Raw genomic sequence first — 19236 nt, 5'->3', positions numbered from 1 at the left:
AACAGGGGTCATAATGCAGGATTTGTATAGCTGGCAAATCATCACATTAAGTTATTAAATTGTAGGTTTCATAAGCAATATGAATCTTGCTATGCTGCTTTCATTCTGCAATTTGTGGTATTAGTAGATAAGAAAAATAAAGTTCATTATATAGAAAGGTGGGTTTGAACAGATGTTCCCAAATGGTGTGGGGGGTAGGGGTGGTGAGGAAGGTAAAACTTTCCTTCCATTCAGATGTCTGTCTTGAATTTCTCACAGTTTTTGCAGACAGTTTGGCTCACTTCCAACATACATCGTTGCCTGTCTGGTATGAAAAATGCCATCTGTGGTGTATGGAAGTTCTTTCTTTAAAAGTGGCCTGCTAATTATTCTTCAGGCAGGTGTTACCAAAGTGAAGTCAGGTGTCAAGCATAGCATAAACTTTAAATTGACTAAAATTGCTCTGTTCTTCTGTACTGTTCTTTCCCAAAAGAATAGAATGGAATATAAGAGAGAATTGAAATGTTGGTTGATACAGCATTGAGATGACTCATGCAGCAGTATATATTGTGGTGACACTCAAAAACTGAAAGGTAAAGGATGTGGGTTGAATGAAGTGTATAAATTTTCCAAAACAAATGTCCTTCTGATTCCTACTGGTCCTTTATGCTTGCATTGCCATTCTGCAAAACGTGAAAAATCCTGATGTTCTCAGAAATTTCAGACAGGGTAAAAGGTAGAGGAAATAATTTCCTTCTGTGCTTTGGAAGACTGGGAAAGCTGTTTGATGAAAAGAGTGTGGAAGATGGCTGTTTTGTGTGAATGACACCTGCAAATTCTCACCTACATTCACTCTCCAAACCACTCATGCCTTAAAGCTTTTTGAAGATTAATAGGATGGTTAATGGGCCAGAATCAACACATGAGGGCTGCAGGCAGCCATTCAGCTGATCCATGAGCCCCAGCTCCCAGGATAAGCACTGCTGCTGCCTCTCATTTGCAGCAGTGAGTGTGCTGCTCTGCTCCTTACATGACATCAGCCCTCCCAATTGAAGATGAAAACTCACCACACTGAGCCAGATGTTACAACACTTCTCTCTCCCTCACACATGAGTGTTGTTAGGAGGTGAGGAATTACTAGTATAAATGCAAGACTTCCTACTTTCTATGCTGTTTTCAGAGGATTTTTTGAATAAACAGTCCTTTTACTATTTGTAATCTTGGTGTTCAGAATGACTGACGTTGGTGGTTTGAAAAATGAGGATGAGGAAAGCACAAGCACATTTACTCCTTTTGACAGTAATACTTGCATTGTTTGCTTTATCAGTGATGAAAGTAATCCACTTTCTCTCCTGCCTTAAGCAGACCCTTGCCAAAATATTTACAATAGACTGATACGATGCTGAGATAAAGAGCAGTCCTGTAAGTAACTGAGAATGTAGTGCTGCTACATTTTTGATCAATCCTGAGACATCTGGATGATTTTGAACTACTGGTCTTCTACTATGAAGAACAGTTTTACTTCCATAAGGACTTCCTCTGGTGTTTTCAATATCAAGCTTATCCTCTAACTGCCTTAGCATATTGTGATAATGAGATGTACACAAAGCACTGGCATGCAGCATTATTGAGATGATTTCCTTTTTGGCTCAGCCAGATTCCTGTTAAAAGTTATACAGACTCTTAAGAGACTAACAAAAGAAGAATTAAAGATCCAGCAATGGCACGAAGATAAGCCTGATGAAGCTGGAGTTAGGCTCTCATGAAATTAAAAGCAGACTTTGTATGAATGCATTTATGAAATATGCCATTGCAATTTCATTACACAACAAAACCACAAAGTCCTAAACCCCTTTTTTGGCCCAGGTTGAATACCTATCAAAATCCTAGTATTACTTTGTAGAGTGGATTCTTCATTAGCATTCTTCATTGCAGACCAGAGACTTGGATAAACACATTCCAATTAGAAGAAAGGGAAAACAAAGCTGAAATTTGCACTGAAATTGTTTCTGGGCTGTAGAGTATTAATGGCTAAATCCCATCCCATACCTGTTCACAGGTATAGATAAAATGAGGATGAAGCCATAAGTTTGTGATCAAACCTATCCTACAACAGCATTTTAAATGATTTTGAGAATAGAGCATTTGACATTTCTCTACAAAGATTTCTTTTCAATCTAGAAGATTGAAAACTAACATATTTGCAAATATGTTCAAACATCTTCCACTACCTCACAATAACATAAAATCACAATGGTCTAAAAAAAGGCTTCTTCACTGAAACTCTTTAAAGAGTCAACTTTGATGAGTCTGATAAAACTCTGAGGACAAAGGCAGATATAATTTTATTAGAAATTTTGCCAGTAAAATATTATATAATCATAGTGATATTTAAATTGGCATGTAGGGAATCATATTGAAAGGTATATGCAGCTTTAAGCAAATCATAGGGACCTCTTATCTGTGCTTTTGCTTATCACTACTGTGCAGACCTTTCTGAGGAGAAACTTAACAGCTGTGGAACAATTCAGAGAATGGCAATAGAAGAAATGAACATGAATGATGATATACTTACCTGCAACTGCACTTTGTTAGAATGCTACCTGCATATTTTTATTCCAATTAAGAAGTTAATAAGATTTTGCTCTGTCTCCACGCTATTGCAGTGGCTTAGGCATCTTGCATAGGTATGATTCAGAAAAACAAACTCAGATTAAGTACTTACATAAGAAACAGAGCAATTCAGAGAATTTCAGCTGCCCAAAATAGCCAAGAAAAATATTGTACAGATTACTGCCCTTGTATTTTGAAAAAAATAAAATGAAAACTCTCAGCTTCTGAAATGCCAGTTGGCATAAAGTCAAAGACATTATTAATATGACAGTGTCAGTAAAATGAGATGCCTATGGAAAAAAAAAATGGAAAAATGGAAAGATTCCTTAAAGAAGCCTTTACACTGGCAGTTTAATTTTCTCCCTACTTTGGAGCAAAATTTGGGGTTTGTTCAGTTAAAAAAAGCTGAAAAATTATAAAACTAAAAAAGTGTCATGAATTAAATTTGAAATGTAGGTTTACATGTTTTAAATTCCTTTAGCTTTGTGACAACACCTGGACTCAAAAGGCACACCCATATTTAGTGGAACTTTCAAAATGCATCTGATGCTAATATTAATTTTCTCCTCTGAATTCTGTAGAGTTGATAGAGGTAACCCTGTGTTTATTTTCAGTTTCATGCTTCCCATTTCTTCCTCTCACTGCATGCCAAATTCAAAGACATACCTATCCATGGCTCAAAGGAAAGGACTAAGGAGGTTACAAAAGTAGCTAAAATGTCAACAGCAGTTTTAATGACTGAGAACCATGGCCTAAAATCTTCACACATTCACAGGCTGAGAAGTCAATGTACATTTTTAAAAACTGAAATGTACTATTTTTTAAATTGAAAAATATATTTTAAATATAATTTACTTAAAACATCTTATTAATTGATTCAACTATTCAGATTATGGTAGATTTTGTTGTCTTTTAACTATGAACACATCCCCCAGGTACCTCATGAATCCCTTAAAATCTAGAGAACTGATTCATGTCAAAATTCTGGAATTGATTCATTGCAAACCTACTCTAAGTAGACAGAACTGACCTTGAGAATTGCATCTGGACTCCTGGAGATATTTTTCTATTTTTCCACTACTTTGTCTTCCAGTATCATGACAAACTGCCACAAAAAAAACCATCTATAAGCCCCTAAGCATTCCCCAAAATGCTATGCATACAAATCTTACCATTCTGATTGGGTTTTGGCTCAGATGTTAAAACAGTAAGTGTTTCAGAACAGGTAAATAACACAGCAAGGAAAACCATACAACATCTTGATCACAGCTGCTGTATAAGTTACTCTGCAACACAGGAAGGATTCCCCACAACCAAATATCAGGGAAGACATTCCATACTTATGACATATGAATTTGAAGACTATTTCATTCTCCAAACATAAAAAGAGATTAGAAACATTCATGAATATATGGGAACCTAGAATGAAGTACTGGGACCTCTAATTAGATTACTGGTCTAGATTTCAAATAGCCAAAAAACTTTGGGGTGTTAATGAATTTTCACTTGTATGCTTTCCTTTAAGTTTTTCCACCAACAGTTATTTGCAGATTTTGGTGTATTTATTAATGCTCTTGTTTTATTTCTTCTTCAGTTCACATTTCAGCATTTAGTTCTTCTGTAAGCTTCCAGGACCTTCTGGATCCACAGCTTCAGCCAGTTACTTTCTTAAAGGAATCCTGTTAATTAAAAAAGACCTCCAGCTTCTGTCTTTATCTAATGGCTGATTAAGAAAGAATGTATTTAGGTCAGCAGGACTTTACGGTCAAAATGCATTTAGGTTAGCAGAGAACAGATATTTAGTTAGCAGCTATTTGGGCAATTAAAGAGCCAGCTAAACTGTGGAGAGTGTGATGCAAATGTCTTCAGGTAGGAAGCAATTGTACAACATTGCAAGGTTTAGTTCTCAATATGTGACATATAAATTACCTGGAGTATCAAAAGAGCTAGAGCAGTGAAGCATGTCCTTATTCAGGATTAGGCTGCAGGGAGCACCTGGTACTTCTTCGTGGGGTGGTCTCACAGTGGGAGCTGGGCTTTGACACTGGGTCAAAGGAGTAGTAGGAGGATGTGTGTGACCATGTGGCTTCAAGGATGGCAGGCAGGTGATGGGCAAAGCTTTCACAGTGCCCCTTATGAAAAAAATAAAGGGGAGAAAGAGGCTACTTGTGGATAAGTGGTGGGTGGCGACCTTCTGAGTGGAGAAGGCTGTCAGCTTATGTCTCTGGGCAGAAGGAGAATGGCATTTTCTTTGCGCTCAGACCTGAATTTGTGGTATTGATGCATTGACTTAGAGGCGAGGAGGGGCACAGAGGCAGCTGGACCAGAAGTGAGTGTTTGCCATGGAGTGGTAGGGGACAGTGGCTGTGGACTCTCTGAGGGGGTGGGGAGCTGGCAGTGTCCATCTCCATACAGACCTATTGGCACAGGAGGCTTGCTGACTGCCAGAGGCCCTGGTAAATTATTCCTTGGAAGTAAAGGAGATTTCCACCTTTCCATAAGTGTTCTACTGCCTTTGGTAGCTAAGTTTTGTAGTCTTTTTATTTTATTAGTACACATTAATTGCACTCAGCATTTATAAATCACTGTAATTTATTTAAAGGAGTCATCAACAGAAAACAATCTCAAGGACTAGGGATTTGCAGGCTAGAAAGAAGCAGAGTCTATGTGGTTTTCCTATGAAAGAAAAAATATTCTCTGTTCCTTATAATAAAGAAAAACTGCTGATTTAAAGCCAGATGATACTTGAAGATCTCAAGCTTTAAAATATTAACAAAGACTTTTTTAAAGTACATCTGCTGTTGATACTAGAGTAGATCTTTAAAAAATGTCCAGTGTTAATAGACAACAGTCTTTTTGTGAAGTTCATGTATATGGGCATACTCATTATAATTCTCCATGACTGTTCTTTATAAAAACCAAACAAATCAAACCAGCATTTTGGTTAGCCTTGCTTGAAAAGTTGTACTTTCTATGCTTCCTCTTAGAAATTATTCAAATGATTCCTACTTGAGCACAGGGAATAAAGTGGTAGCATGGGCTATAATCTCATGTGTGCCTCTCACGTCATGAGATGTTTTATAATTTTGGATCTACCTAACGTTGATATTCATCTGTTCCTAACTCAAAAACATGAAACTGTTCTGGTGATAACAAATAGTAACAATCACTGGCCACAAGACACAAAGAGCTATTAAATATGTTATAACATGGCTAATAAAATGATCTTGATGTCTAAGATATCTATCCTGTAAGCTACATAATGCTGACTTAACATGTAGTTTGCAGCACACAGCAGCCTGAACCATCGTGTACCTAAAAAAAATTAAACTAAAATAAGGTTTTCAGAAATAAAAGCACAAGAAATTGCACAGCAGAGCATGCCAGATAAAATTTGGAAACATTCACAATAGGTGGGCAGGCTGTTCTTCTAATGTTACTTACTTGATAAGTCTGCCTTGAAAATGGAATTTATTTTTCCAGTAACTCCTGTCCCATTCCCTCTCACATAAAAAAAAACCCAAAACACATTTTTCTTCAGTTAGTACAAAAGGTTAAATTATTTCAAGTGCATAAAATGATGGAAAATATTACAAAAATACCCCAAAATATTGTTTGCCTTATTCTTCAGCCTGCTTGAGTACCCTCATGACTGCTCCCTGCTCTATGGCTACTACTTCTGTGTAGAAGAAATGGAAAGTTAGCAGTAAGTTACCAAGTGCATGGTGTGGTGTAACACTGATTAATATTCAAGAACATCCCTATCTTCAAGTCTCTGGAGTCGTAAGTTCTTATTAAGACTTGTGTATTGAGATATATATGTATGGCTTATAATAGAAACAAATAAACATTTGGCTTTTTTTTTAATGGTAGTTTTTTTTTTTTTAATGTGATGTAGGGTTTATCAATGGCAAAGACAAAAAGACAACACTGAAAATATTTTATAATACCAGTTTTATAATAACACGGATACATTTAGTGCTCCTGTGCTGACATCCACTGCAAAGCATGAATGTAAGTGCTGTATATTTGGAGTGGTGATACAAAAAATTATGACATCTACTTGTGTACTCATTTAAATGTACTCCTTTAAAGTTCTTCTATTCACAGATACTACTACATAAACATAGCATACTAAGCCCAGCTAGGTTCTGGATATGATTTAGTTTACTGTGAATGACTGCCAAGGCAGACTATATGGCCCATCCCAATTTCAACCTGCCCTAATTCCCTTTATGACTTTATTATTTAGGGTGTTTTACTGCTTACAGAGACTTAAACAGGAAGACTCTGGGCGTTCTCTGCTCAAGAAGTGGGTGGGATGAAGTTCTTTAGAGAAAACAAAATATGATCCACCTACAGATCATGTTAGGCCAGCTCCCCAATTTCCTCTAAGTAGAACTGAGGTCTTTGTTGCCTTAGTTCCTGGAACTATGTTCTAGTCAACAGCAGGATCCCAATCTCCACACAAAACGTCCTCCTGCACTTTTGATGGCAGTATAGGATGGGAAATATTAACTTTTCCCTTTGTTGATTTTATTGTAAACAGGAAAAAAGTAGATTACTTTAGTCTTTGCAGAAAATAAAGTAATAAAAAAAGTCAGCTCTCACAAAAAATTCTGCAAGGTGACTGAATGGAGGGAGCATTGTGTGGGAGAGGCTTAGTACCTCCAGTGAAGCAACATTCCTTGATTTTCCATTACTTTCTTAACAACAGGAAGAAGGAGTACTGAAAACTGCATGCTAATTTCAAGCCACAAGTCGACAACAGCAGCTACATTGGCAGAGCCAGACCACTGAAGCTTGTCATAAGTGCTCCAGATAAGATTTCAAACAGTTTCCCTCACCAGAAATGCAGGTATTGTAGCACTATCTCCTATTTCTTCTTGGACACAGAAGCTGGTAAACACAACCCATAATTTTCCTCTGTGAAGCATGATCAAGCCCAATTTCCACCCTTCCTGTTTGAAAACAAGAGCTTTAGTACAGTCATACTGGGGCGACAATTTACAATAACATGGAGATCCAAAATAATCTTTAAGAAAGTAGAAAGTTCTAAAAACTTGATGGAGTGTCTTCTTTCCCAGAATGGTGTGATGTGATGTAGTGGTTCTATGATACTTAAAACATATCTCATCTTGAGTGGCCATGGGCTCCCTTGCCTGGCTAATCATTCTCACCCCAGAATGGTCCCCAGTTCACTGATAACAATTTTTGTGGGATTAAGTGTAGGTTATTTTACTCTGAAAGCTGATGATGGAGCAAGATGAGCACCAGCACAAGACCAAGGAAGGGCTCTGGGTGAGATGGTGAGGCTGAGTTAAAGGAGCTTGAACGTGAGAGTAATGTCACAGAATTACTGAGGCTAATCTAAATCAATAAGCAAATGTTTTCTGTCATTGCCTGCCATGAAGATCTAGCCAGAATGATGTTGATTTGTGTGATTTTGAATAAATTTGGAATTTTTATTTAAATCAACTCAGATTTTAGAAGTTAACAACTACATTTTTATAATAATTTCAGATTACCATAAATCACCAATGAAGTTGAGAACACTAGGATTCAATTTTAAAGCATTTAAATAAATTTAACAATTTTTTAAACTTATAATATTAGTATAAATGATACATATTAATAGAGTGCCCAACTCTTATTTTATCATCAATGCCCTTTTACAATACTTCTTTGTTCAGCTAAAGGTAGAATGTTTCATTGGTATTTCCAGTAATTTCCTGACAGCCATTTGTTACAGTAATATTATTAAAACTGCAAAATATTGTTTAAGTTGACCTTCCATGCTGTTGTTTAAATGCAATTAATTTAATACAAACATCACATATGTGTAATACTTCTGTTTTCTAAATGTCAATTTCTTTGCATAGAACTTTTCCTAAACAGAAACTTCAGCTGAAATTACCCAGCATCATTTCCTTCCAAAACTAAAGGCTGATGCAAAGTAATTTTTTTTAAATGACTGTCAGAATTTAAATGGTGGTAAAATCTTTTGCAGCAGGATTTGCAGTTCATTTCTTCTGTAAAGACTGTCAGTGGAACTGCATATTTGAGATGAAGATATTGTTGAGACATTGTGTTATTTTATTTTTGGCTAATCTATTTCATCAGAAGTCTTATTTGTACTAACACCAAATATCAAACATTTGACATGCTCCTGAGCTTCAGACCGAAGGTCTTGACTACACAAAGCCTGCCCTTACTTGCATTTCTAAAGGTAATTTTCTACAAAGATCTGGCATATATCTCTTTTCACCATTTCTACTTCCTTAGTTTTCATTCCTTCATAATTGAAAGCATAATAGATGGCTTCCAGAGGTTACCTTCAATGCAGTGATGTTAACTGAAGCTATACAAAATTGGACCAGTGATAAGCACTATTAAAAAAAATTAAAGTTTTTAATGGGAAGAATGCTGGACTAACCCATACAGCTGAACCCATACAGGAGTCAACGAGCACACCTTCGCTTGTTTCTCAAAACCCTCAACATTTTATTTTTATGGAACTCCAAACCTGAGCAATAATTTCTATTTTTATGTGGAAATATGTCTAAACGTGAGAAAGGGTGACATGAGCTCCGCAGATTTTTGAGGTTCTGAGGTTGTTGAGGGTGAGAAGGGAGCTGGGGTGCACGAGAGCTTTCTCCCAGCTTCCAGAGGTGGGCCAGACAGTGATGACACATGCAAAAAAAAAAAAAAAAAAAAAAAAAAAAAAAAAAAAAAAAGAGGCCCCAAACCCAAGCAAAATTGGGAAGCTTTCTCCAAGGCAGAGGCCGCTCCCTCGGGCCCACGGGCGCCGCGGCGGGGCGGCGCTGGGGGCGGGCGGAGGCGCGGGCCGGGAGCGCAGCGGGCGCAGCGCGGCCCGGCCATGGGCGCTGAGGCGGGCGGCCCGCGGGACCCCGCGCCCGGCCAGCAGCTCCGCGCCCTCTTCTACGCGCTGCCGCCCGCAGAGAGCTCCTTCCGCACGGTGGAGGAGGTGCCCGACTACGTAGAGAAGGTGAGAGTCCCCTCCTTTCCCACCCTGGCTGCATCTCTCGCCCTTCCCTCGCCCACCTGCGCCTGTTTCCGAAAGCCACGGGCGGCTCGCAGAAACCACGTCCGCGAAAGGGCACCTCAGTTACGATAAAACAGCCTTTCTCTCATGGGCTTTTCGCCTGTAAGCTGCCAGTGTAACCCTCTGTGTTCATGTATTTAAATGATGATTTCTCCTGGTACCAAGAGCAGGGAAGCACCCAGATATGTGAGGCTTGATGCTAACATTATATCCAGCAGCACGGATAAGATGAACAGTGACAGCAGACTGAACTGAGGAAACAAGTATGGTACTGTGTTTGGCTTTTATGGTTCTTAAAGCAAGCAAAAAGTCAGGTCTCTCTTGCCCTTAAGTCACGCTCAGCCAAAGACAGAAAAATAAAAGGTTTCTAATTAAAATAAAAAATAAAGATTGTTTAAGAGAATTTAGAACAAATATTTGTGCTGGGATGGTGCTGTGTCCTAAATATCCAAGGCAAGGGTACAGAGGTCGTGGATGAGAACTCCCTTGTCAGCAGGCAGCAGCATATCCTTCCCTCCCGTCCCTCCCTGCCACGTTATTCACTTCCAAGAAGATACCTTTGCTCCCTTCTGGCCTACCTGCTGCTCATATCTTGATTGTCAGCTCCTTCTGAACCCAGATCAATGTCAGCTGTTCACAGAGACAGCACATAAACACTATTTTGCCCTTGTCGAAGTAAATTCAGCCCAGCTTCAATAAAGAGGTGCACTTTTTACATGGGTTTTGGTAGTTCTGACTAGCTCCTCTGCCAGGTATACCTTGGACTGCTGTGCAGCAGCTGCTGGCAGACTGCAGTGGTGGTGTCATGGACTGTGCAGAGCAGTGCAGCGCCGTCAGCAGCTTTCTGGGAGTTGTAGTATACAGCAGTCCTTCACTGAGGGATGTTATCAGCAAAGGTAAACCCGCTTGTGTAAGGTAAGCAGAAAGCTGCTGCAAGCCCAGCCTGTGTGTGCAGTGTCTGGTCAATTGACTGCTGTCCTCAGAGGTGTTTTGCAACTAAGCTGTAGCACCATGATTAAGGAGGATCGATGGTTTTGCCTAGTCAGCTGATCTCTCCTTCCAGCTCTCTCTACTGTCTCATCCCTTTTACTATTCCCACATTTCCAATGGAGTATTGTTCACTTTCTTGTCTGCAACAAACCTTAACATCCTTGAGTTTTCTTCTCCCTTGTGCAATATTCAGGTCAGACATTAGCCAAACCTGGAATTTCTTTTACTAGACACACAGTCATAAGTCTGTGAAAGGATTCTTAATACTTTGAGTTACGAAAGCGCCTGCAGGCTTCTGCTGTTGTAGAGCAGTGTTGTGATAAGCTCAAAAAGGATTATTTCTCACAAGAAAAAAAGCAGTATTAAAAAAAGGTTTCACATTACTGTTATACTTTTCTTAAATTCCTATCTTAGGTTATCTGTGCTAGATTTCCCTCCTGACAGTGCATTTGTTGCTAGAACAGGTCTTTTGATACTTGTCTCAGTGGGCATATAAAAGTATTTTTGCGCCATAACTGTTATAATTCTTTGGCTTTGGCCTGAGCTTAGGCCTCTTCTGGCCTTGTTTCTGGGCAGATGGCAGCTGTCTACAGTCCCTCTCCAGCTGCTGTTCTTGACTGTTGAGGGAGCAATTACATGAGCAGTATATATATTGGATTCATCAGCAACAGATTTAACAGTGACCTGATGAGCCTTTCAAGGAGGTTTTGGGAATGCTAAAGAAGTGGATATCTGAACTCAATTCAACACATAACAAAAAAAAAATTCTAGTGTAGAGCTGGTAACAAATGAAGGCCTCAGCTCAAATAATTCACTCTAAAAGACAACAATGTTGATGTGTGTGTGAAATAAACTACTGATTACATTAGTGTCTCTAAATGGTGTGGGATTTTTTCTTTATTTTTTTTTTTTTCTGGGACACTGTAGTGGAATTTGCATCTCAGATCTATGATCACTTGGGTATCAGATGGATGAAAATATTTCTAGGACATTCGATGAGATGGCTATAGCTGTGGGGATAGGCAGCTTCTAACATGACAGGTAGCAGAACCTCCAAATTCACCCAAATATTCATGGGTTTAGCAATCTGCAAAATTGAGCTAGTTGGTTTGCAAAACACGGGCAATTCACAGGAGTGGTCCCTTTGAGTTAGAGTCACCTGTGCTGTTACATCTGGGTAGGAAATGACAGCAGGGGGTGAAGCAGCTCTGGTTCTGAGAACAGAATAGTCAGCTTAACTTGTGCAGTGTATTTTCTGTCCCTGGTTACACTGCTTCCATTTTCAGAAGTAATGGTCCTTTCACTATTGCTCTGCATATTGGCAGAGCTGTATGTAGAGGCCTCAAGTCCTGTTTGAAACATAAGCTGATCAGCTGCTACCAGTGACAGCAGCAAAGCTCTGCAGCAGTGCCCAGGGAGATGTCACCCTTTCAACAAATCTTCAGAACTCTGGGAAAAGGGGTGTGAATCTTGGGTAATCATCATAGAATTTATTTTTATAAGACTTTTTGTCATGCAAAATTCAAATCCCTTAATTTTTAATTTTTCTGTATTTCTGGGAAGTATGTCAATTTTCTTTCTCCCAGACAGGATGTACTGATGCTTGCCCATTCATTTTAAGAGCATCCTCTCTTCTATGGGTGTAAGATTAGGCTCTGCATGCTCTGTTGGTTGGTTTTTGGTTGGGATTTTTTTGGTTTTTTTTTTTAATTCTCTCACAATCTACAGATGGGCAGGTGGAATGATTCTTCTGTTTTTCCAAATGTAGTTTTCATGAACCATAAATTTGCTTTGTACCTTGCTATGGTCTGAAATTATCACTTCTGCTCTGTAAAGACTTCCATGAGTCAGACTTCTGAAGAGACAGTCCTTCTGCTGAGAACTCAAAAATGAAAGCTTTAATAATCACTGTTTTCCTTTTTGATTTACTCTCTTGAGAGCCTAAAGAATAAGTTCACATTTAAATTCAATTCACATTTTAGAATTTGCTTCTAAATAATGAGGCATAGAACCTTCATATTTAGTTTTACTTGAAAGTTGAGATTCTTATATTATAAAGGTCTGGGACTTTAAGGAAACAAAAACTGTTTCAAAAATTGCAGTAAAACTGTGAGTATATGCATTTCAATGTAGAATATTATTCTTTGCAACAGTATAATGTGGAAACTGATTTTAAATGGTCCTTTGCATTCTGTAGAGTTGATTACTTAAAATGGAACCCTCTTACACAGTACTCAGAGTAAGGCTTTCATGTTATGGATCAGTTATTCAGCTAAAACCACAAGCTCGTGCAAATCTCCATTGAGTATTTCTGCTGTTGGGTGAAGAGAAAAAACCTGGAAACAGAGAGAGAGTAAAACATTTGTGGGCCAGAAGATATCAAAAGGATCTATCTTATGTCACTGACCTGTGATGTCAGCAGTGGCTATTTCTTAACTTTGTGGCATTTTATTTTTAGAGACAACCCTTGAAACAGTTGTAGAGATAGCCATCCTCCTTAGATGTCTTCATTGTCGTTTTAACTTAAAAAAAAGAAAAAAAAAACAGGAAAAAAGAAAATTAGTGGTTAGACTAATGAGATTTTATCTCTGTCTCCTTTTTTTCTGAATTATTTGCATTCTTCTTCTGTTGAGTTACATCTCATCCTTACACTGTGGGCAGTTTGGGTCAGGGAATGCCTTTTCATTCTCCATAAAAATAGCTGTCATAGTTATATCATAGTTATATCATAAATAATACATCCTAGCCTAGATGCAGTTGATCCCATTGATCTACTTTTGGACCAAGCTTAATGAAGGTATGTGAGAGAGATGTAATAATTTCTTAGATAGTAAGGGGTATGCCATAAATCTTTCCTTTTATAATCTCCTTGATGAGCAGGAGGTTAAGGATGTGTGAATGTTTCTTTAGCCTCCTAGCTATGACACTCCTCTTTTGTGAGTCAAAAAGTTGCGCCAACTGCTTGGCTGTTTCATCGCTTCACGGTGGGAGGAAAATGTTTAATGAAATCAATAAGACAGAAATTATAATAGTGTACATTAATATAAAGTCAAGTATTTCAACTGTTTCAGAGGTTGCTAGGTAAAATGAATCATCACATGGAATACAGACATTGTACATTTCCTATTAACTGTTTTTATTTCATGAATAAAGCACTTCACTTTCTCTGTTCTGAGCCCATTCAATTTGTTCTGCAGCTTCTGCTGTTCCATACCTTAAAATTCCTTATAGTCTGTGCTAGAACTGCCTTCTAATATTGTCATAAAGTGTTTTGTAGTTTTTTGTATTAAATCTCTCTTTTCTCTGCTGCAGTGTACCTCTATGGTCATCAACCTTTGTTTGCTAAATTAGGAATCTATTATTTGATTATATCAGTTAGGAAAAGTACATTAAAAGTCTTATCTACGTAGAAATTAAATAGATATAGAGAGCAAAACAAGGAGTATTTATTTTTTCCTAGTATGTTTAATTGGTTCCAAATGGAAGGTTTTAGGGTTTCCTTTATAGGTCTTCCCTTTCTTTCTAGTTTTTTATATCATCAGTTGGTGCCTATCAGAAACAAGCTTTTAGATGCCTAAAATGCTGTTACAGAGTAAGCTAGGCACCTAAATTAAAAAGTGTCATGTTGGTATTAAGCTCTGTCCATCTGTTATTGTAACCTAACCCTATGCTGCTGAAGTTTATGAACTTCCACATTTTCTAGACGTTATAAATCTCTTGCTGTTTGCATGGTTTGAATCATCCAATTCTTCCTGGACTGAGCAATCTGGTCTGTATCCATCTTAGTCTCTTTATTGTTCCAGCCTAGTAGGAATTCCCAGATCATATCTCACTTGGCAACAAAAATGAACGCCCTCCAAAATGCAATGGTATTTGCAGAGACAACATGCTTCTATTAAAGTGTTGTATGGGCAGGGGCAGCCTCTGTTCTACAGCAGTGCAGTTTGGAGGGTTCCAGGCAGGGAAGCTGTAGGTGTTTGCAGGCCATTTGAAGAGAGGAGAAGCAGCAGAAAACTTACAGGGCAAGTATGTGTGGTGCATCCCAAAGTTTCTTTTGCCCTGCAAAACATGGTGGGAATTTTATGCCTTCATAAAACTAAAAAGCAGTTGTCTAAATGTCTCAAAGGTTACCTGAAAGTTTTCTTCAGAGCAAGGGAGGCTGTTGAAGGAACATTTGCTTGCACAGAGATCTGATAACTCCTTCCCATTTTCCTTGCCACAGACCTATATTTTGGTGGTGATGGCTAAAACACTGCTGCTGCCTCATTCTTTCTACATGTGAAGTGCAAGGACTGTTAGTACAGTGTTAATAAAAAAAAAAAATGCTCTACGACTTGCTGTTACTCAAGCCTTTTTCTTGTTGCCTGAGATGATAAAAATTTGAGAACAGGTCTGTCAGTCCTCACCAGTTACACCTTTCACTAATGAGTGCTGTTGCTCTGCATTTTCAGCTTGCTAGTTGATCAGGGATAGAAGATGGACAGTGAGAATTGAATCCCAGACTAAAGCAATGTTGTGAGTGAGAAATTTTTCAGTCTTCCTCATCATTATACTTTTCTGCAGAAAGGCAGAGAACTATTTTGCAGTCAGTATAATCCCAAAGAAAGAGGGGAACATTGTATCATTGTCACTTGGTCTGGGAAGAGAAGAGAGTATTGCCCAAATTGGCAAGGGCTGCATAGATACTGGGTTCACCGATGAAAGCACATACAGAACTGTTGTCTGCCGTGAAAAGCATGGCAATAGAAATGCCAAGTAGAAAGAAACTCACTTTACTATATCTTTCAGATAATAATGTTGGATGCCAAATTCAGTGGCTGAAAACAGTCAAAAAACTTCATACAATATCAAATCCAAACCAGATTCTGTTCTAGTTTGTGGTTGGAGGAGTCGCCACAAATATTGGTGCTCTCACTGATTTACTTAAATGTGAGAAATATTAGTTTGGAAAGACTTTTACATTTTGTTCTGATAATGTTTGAATTTATGTGCAGAATATACAAAAGAAAACACTGTGGGAGGAGGTTATTGCAATAGATTTATGTTGGTGTTGTGGATTAAATGGTAGCCTTGGTTGTTCTGATTTTTAAGGACCATGTTATGAGCTTTATTACAGAAGTAGCTACTAAAGTGACTGCCAATCTGAGAAGCATCTCACAGCATTAAGTGCTATTAGGAAAAGTGTATCTAATTTTGTTTTGTTGTGATTTTTTTTTTCAAACTATTTTTAGAGTATCCCATTCTTCATTACTTTTATTGGGCTGGAGTTTGCTGTCAGCTGGATTCAGAAGCGTAAGCTGCCGGGTCGGATCAATGATGGCATAAGTTCTCTTTCCTTAGGTATCCTGTCCCGACTACCAGAGTGAGTATATGAATACAATCTTGAGATTGTTTGGGTTTTAATCACTATGAAGGAAGAATATATAATTATGTATTGAAGTTGTTATTGCTAATCCAAAATTATTAAACAAGGCATCTGGACCTTTCTTTATGCAATTAAATTTTAGTGACATGTATAAAATCTTTCTAACCTGAAAGGCTAAATATGATTCTTACAGGGTGTTGTCCAGCTCCACATTACCAATTAATCATCAATTATATTAATCTGTATTGCTGTTGTGCAGCAAAACACCTTTTGCTGTTTCTGGGACTTCACCTGAGTTTACTATATCTTATGTTAGACTAGATTTTAGAATCTGTTTGGTTTTTTTTTTCATTAAAATACAAAAAGATAAAATAAAACCAACAAACCAAGTTTCTTGTTTTTGTTCGCCTTTAAAAATAAAACGGTGCATATAATCACATCAATAGAACTGTGAATATGCATGTGATCCAAAGTGCTTTGAACACAGTCATAATCTTACCCTTGACTTCAGGGGATTTTAATTCCTGAGATAATTGTTGCAAACATGATCATATCATTCACTCTCTAATGTAGAGGCCGTAAGATTTACCTGAATTAGTTTGGTGAGCAGAGTTGTATTTTAAGGAAATAGCCACTGTGGATTAATGGTGAATCCGAGTGAAAAAATCCAGCAAATTCTTTTTATAAATTTCTCTAAGTGTTTTCCAGAAATTTTGGTTACTTGTAAGTAATATCATGGTTTAGATATGCCTTTGCATGATATGAGCTTCCAGATGATAGACTTTATTGCATATTTTCTTTTCAAATGGGGTTACATTTCTATTCCCTATGTATGAATTTGCAGGTGAACATCAAATTGTATATAATTTCTTCTTTAAAGGAAGAAAGGTTTTTATTATTTGAGATTTACTATATGGTGTATTTGCAAGCCTTTCAGTTATTCCTCCAGCTTTTTTTCAGAATCCTCTGCAGTTTTTCAGCCTTCTTAGTGTTGATGTCTCAAGTGCACTCCATATTTCAGAAATGACTACATCAGTGCCAAATAATGAAGTCATTTGTTCTCTATTTCTACTTGTTGTTCCTCCCTTTATATATCCCAGATCCTTTGAGCCATCTTTCATCCCTGAATGCTTTCTTGGATTCTGTGGCTTACATTCCCCATTCATAGGCAATATGTTCTTATATTTGGCCACATAGAAATAGATGGATTGTACATTTGGTCCTCCTGAAGTAGCCTGAATCCATGAAAAATTGTCTTCGTTACCTAGATGTCTCTGGTTTATGTCACTGCAAATTTTACCAGAAATCTTTTCTTTCAATCCAGATTCTTGATCAAATACATTAACAGTGCATAGCAACAACAACAAAAAATTATCCTTTCTGGTTAGTAGAACTCATTTTGTGAAATGTCTAAATCATCCTCTTTGTAATCCATTGATCATTTGCCATTTGGGTGATTTTTTTTAAGCTTTCTAATCAATACAATCTTTGGCAAGGTCCATTAGTTACAGACAGTTTCTGATTGATTGTGTTAATTATCGGTAGTAAATACACCTGATGAAACCTTTTAAAGACACCCTCCAAAACTCTTCAAATATCTGAAAATGAGAGGCGTGAGCTTTCAATATGAGAAATACTCAATCATATGTCTTCAAACACAGTTATGTCTAAGTTGAGAATTTAATGAAGTTATTTTTACATCTAGTGTATCTATATTCAAATAATTTTTAATGAATTGTGAGCATGATCTTGAAGGAACAAAATTAAACCTTTCAATATGTTTTATAAATGAATTAAATATCAAAAAATGAGATTTGTGTGCAGCAACACACAACCCTCATAAAGGGTTACTGTAGTCTGCATGAAGCCAATACTGAAATAGATCCAATGCCACTTCTTCAACTTAACCCAAATATTTTAAACTTGACAGGCATACCATGCTGAATATTTACCTTTATTCATCTGAAATATTCAGAACTGATTAAGTTAAACAAAGGGCCTGAGATACATGTAAAATAAGTTTGAATGGTTTTGCAAGTCCTTTTGGCTCTATTTTAATACTGAAACAATTGAGATACACTCATTCCTGGAAAAAATGCTTGCTAAGAAAACTAGTGTTGTGTGTGTGGAATGCAGTTTTGCAAGGTGCTGAGTACTTTTATTATTTTGGCACTCAGTCCTTTGCTGCAGAATTTGGCTTGCGGGCTATGCAGTTTTCTTTTGCAAGATTGTTTCAATTGAGTGAACCAAATGATCCTTAAGGACTCAAAAGTCTGAAGGGTCAGGCAAATCTCCAAGATCAGCACACCTATTTATTGTTACACCAGCACAAGAAGTCTCTTCCAGTTTGCTTGTGCAGCTCTCATGACTGGAAATACCAGACCTTCCTCAGCAGTTCTTTCCAAAGAAAAGTCCTATAATACTTTTAGCTTTTTGGCTGAATGTGAAAGAAGCAGGGAAAATACAAACTTCCTAAATTATTTAATCTCATGTTAATATCGCAGTTCTAATGGTGACTGCTTAGTGTAACACCTCTTTCATAAGTAAGAGGAGTTGTGAATAACAGACTGGCTACAAAAAAAGAAAAAAAGAACACTTTATCCTTCTGTCTTTTGCTTCCATGGTGTGAAAGATCTGGGTCAGACCAAAAAAGGGGGAAAAATAGCACAGGCAAAAATCTGTTGCTAAGATTTTCACTTCAGTCTGTCCCTTTCAGGAAGAAAAAAGGTAGGGAAAGTTGACAGAAACTGCTAAAACAATATTTCAGCAGAGCCCACAGCATCAGGGGAAATAGTAGTGCAAATCATTAACAGCTGAAGGTTAGATTAACACACCATTGATTGTATCCTCTCCCAGGGACTAATTTTCATTTTCTCAACTAGCAGCAATGGTTTGCCACTTCCTTAAAAAAATCTGTGGTTGGGTCTAAAATGGTGGCTTCAGTCTATTAGTTAAAATGAAGCTTCCAATGTGTCATTGCAAAGAGGTCTTTACATTTAATGGAAAAATTAGGAGTCACCAACCATAGTCAGCCATTAAGTATTTTTTTCCATTTCACAGTCTGTATAACAGAACTATTGCATGTCTTGGGGGCAAACAGTATTTATTTAGTGTTTCATACTTAAACTTTCTGTTGAGAAAGTGCAAGTCATATATTGTTGATACTTGTATGCCAAATGTTAAAAATGTAGGTGCAAGAGAAAAAGTCTACTCAGACAAGGCA

The 19236-nt window shown here is 37.6% G+C and overlaps 1 protein-coding gene and 1 long non-coding RNA gene across 2 annotated transcripts in view; one reads left to right on the top strand and one right to left on the bottom strand.

Moving 5' to 3' along the window:
- LOC146768164 (uncharacterized) overlaps positions 1–12828 on the bottom strand; it is a 60401-nt gene extending 47573 nt beyond the window's left edge. The window contains exon 1 of the long non-coding RNA XR_014953232.1: positions 10237–12828. This is a non-coding gene — a long non-coding RNA (uncharacterized LOC146768164). The remainder of the gene's footprint in view (positions 1–10236) is intronic.
- Positions 9428–19236, top strand: part of AGMO (alkylglycerol monooxygenase) — a 190537-nt gene continuing 180728 nt past the window's right edge. The window contains exons 1-2 of the mRNA XM_021538314.4: positions 9428–9601; positions 15880–16010. Coding sequence (XP_021393989.1) covers positions 9473–9601; positions 15880–16010 — 260 coding nt within the window. The 5' untranslated portion in view covers positions 9428–9472. The remainder of the gene's footprint in view (positions 9602–15879; positions 16011–19236) is intronic.

Source organism: Lonchura striata, chromosome 2 (assembly GCF_050655825.1).
Source record: "Lonchura striata isolate lonStrDom1 chromosome 2, ASM5065582v1, whole genome shotgun sequence".
NCBI classification, from domain to species: Eukaryota; Metazoa; Chordata; class Aves; order Passeriformes; family Estrildidae; genus Lonchura; species Lonchura striata.
This window is presented reverse-complemented; position numbering and strand designations above follow the sequence as displayed.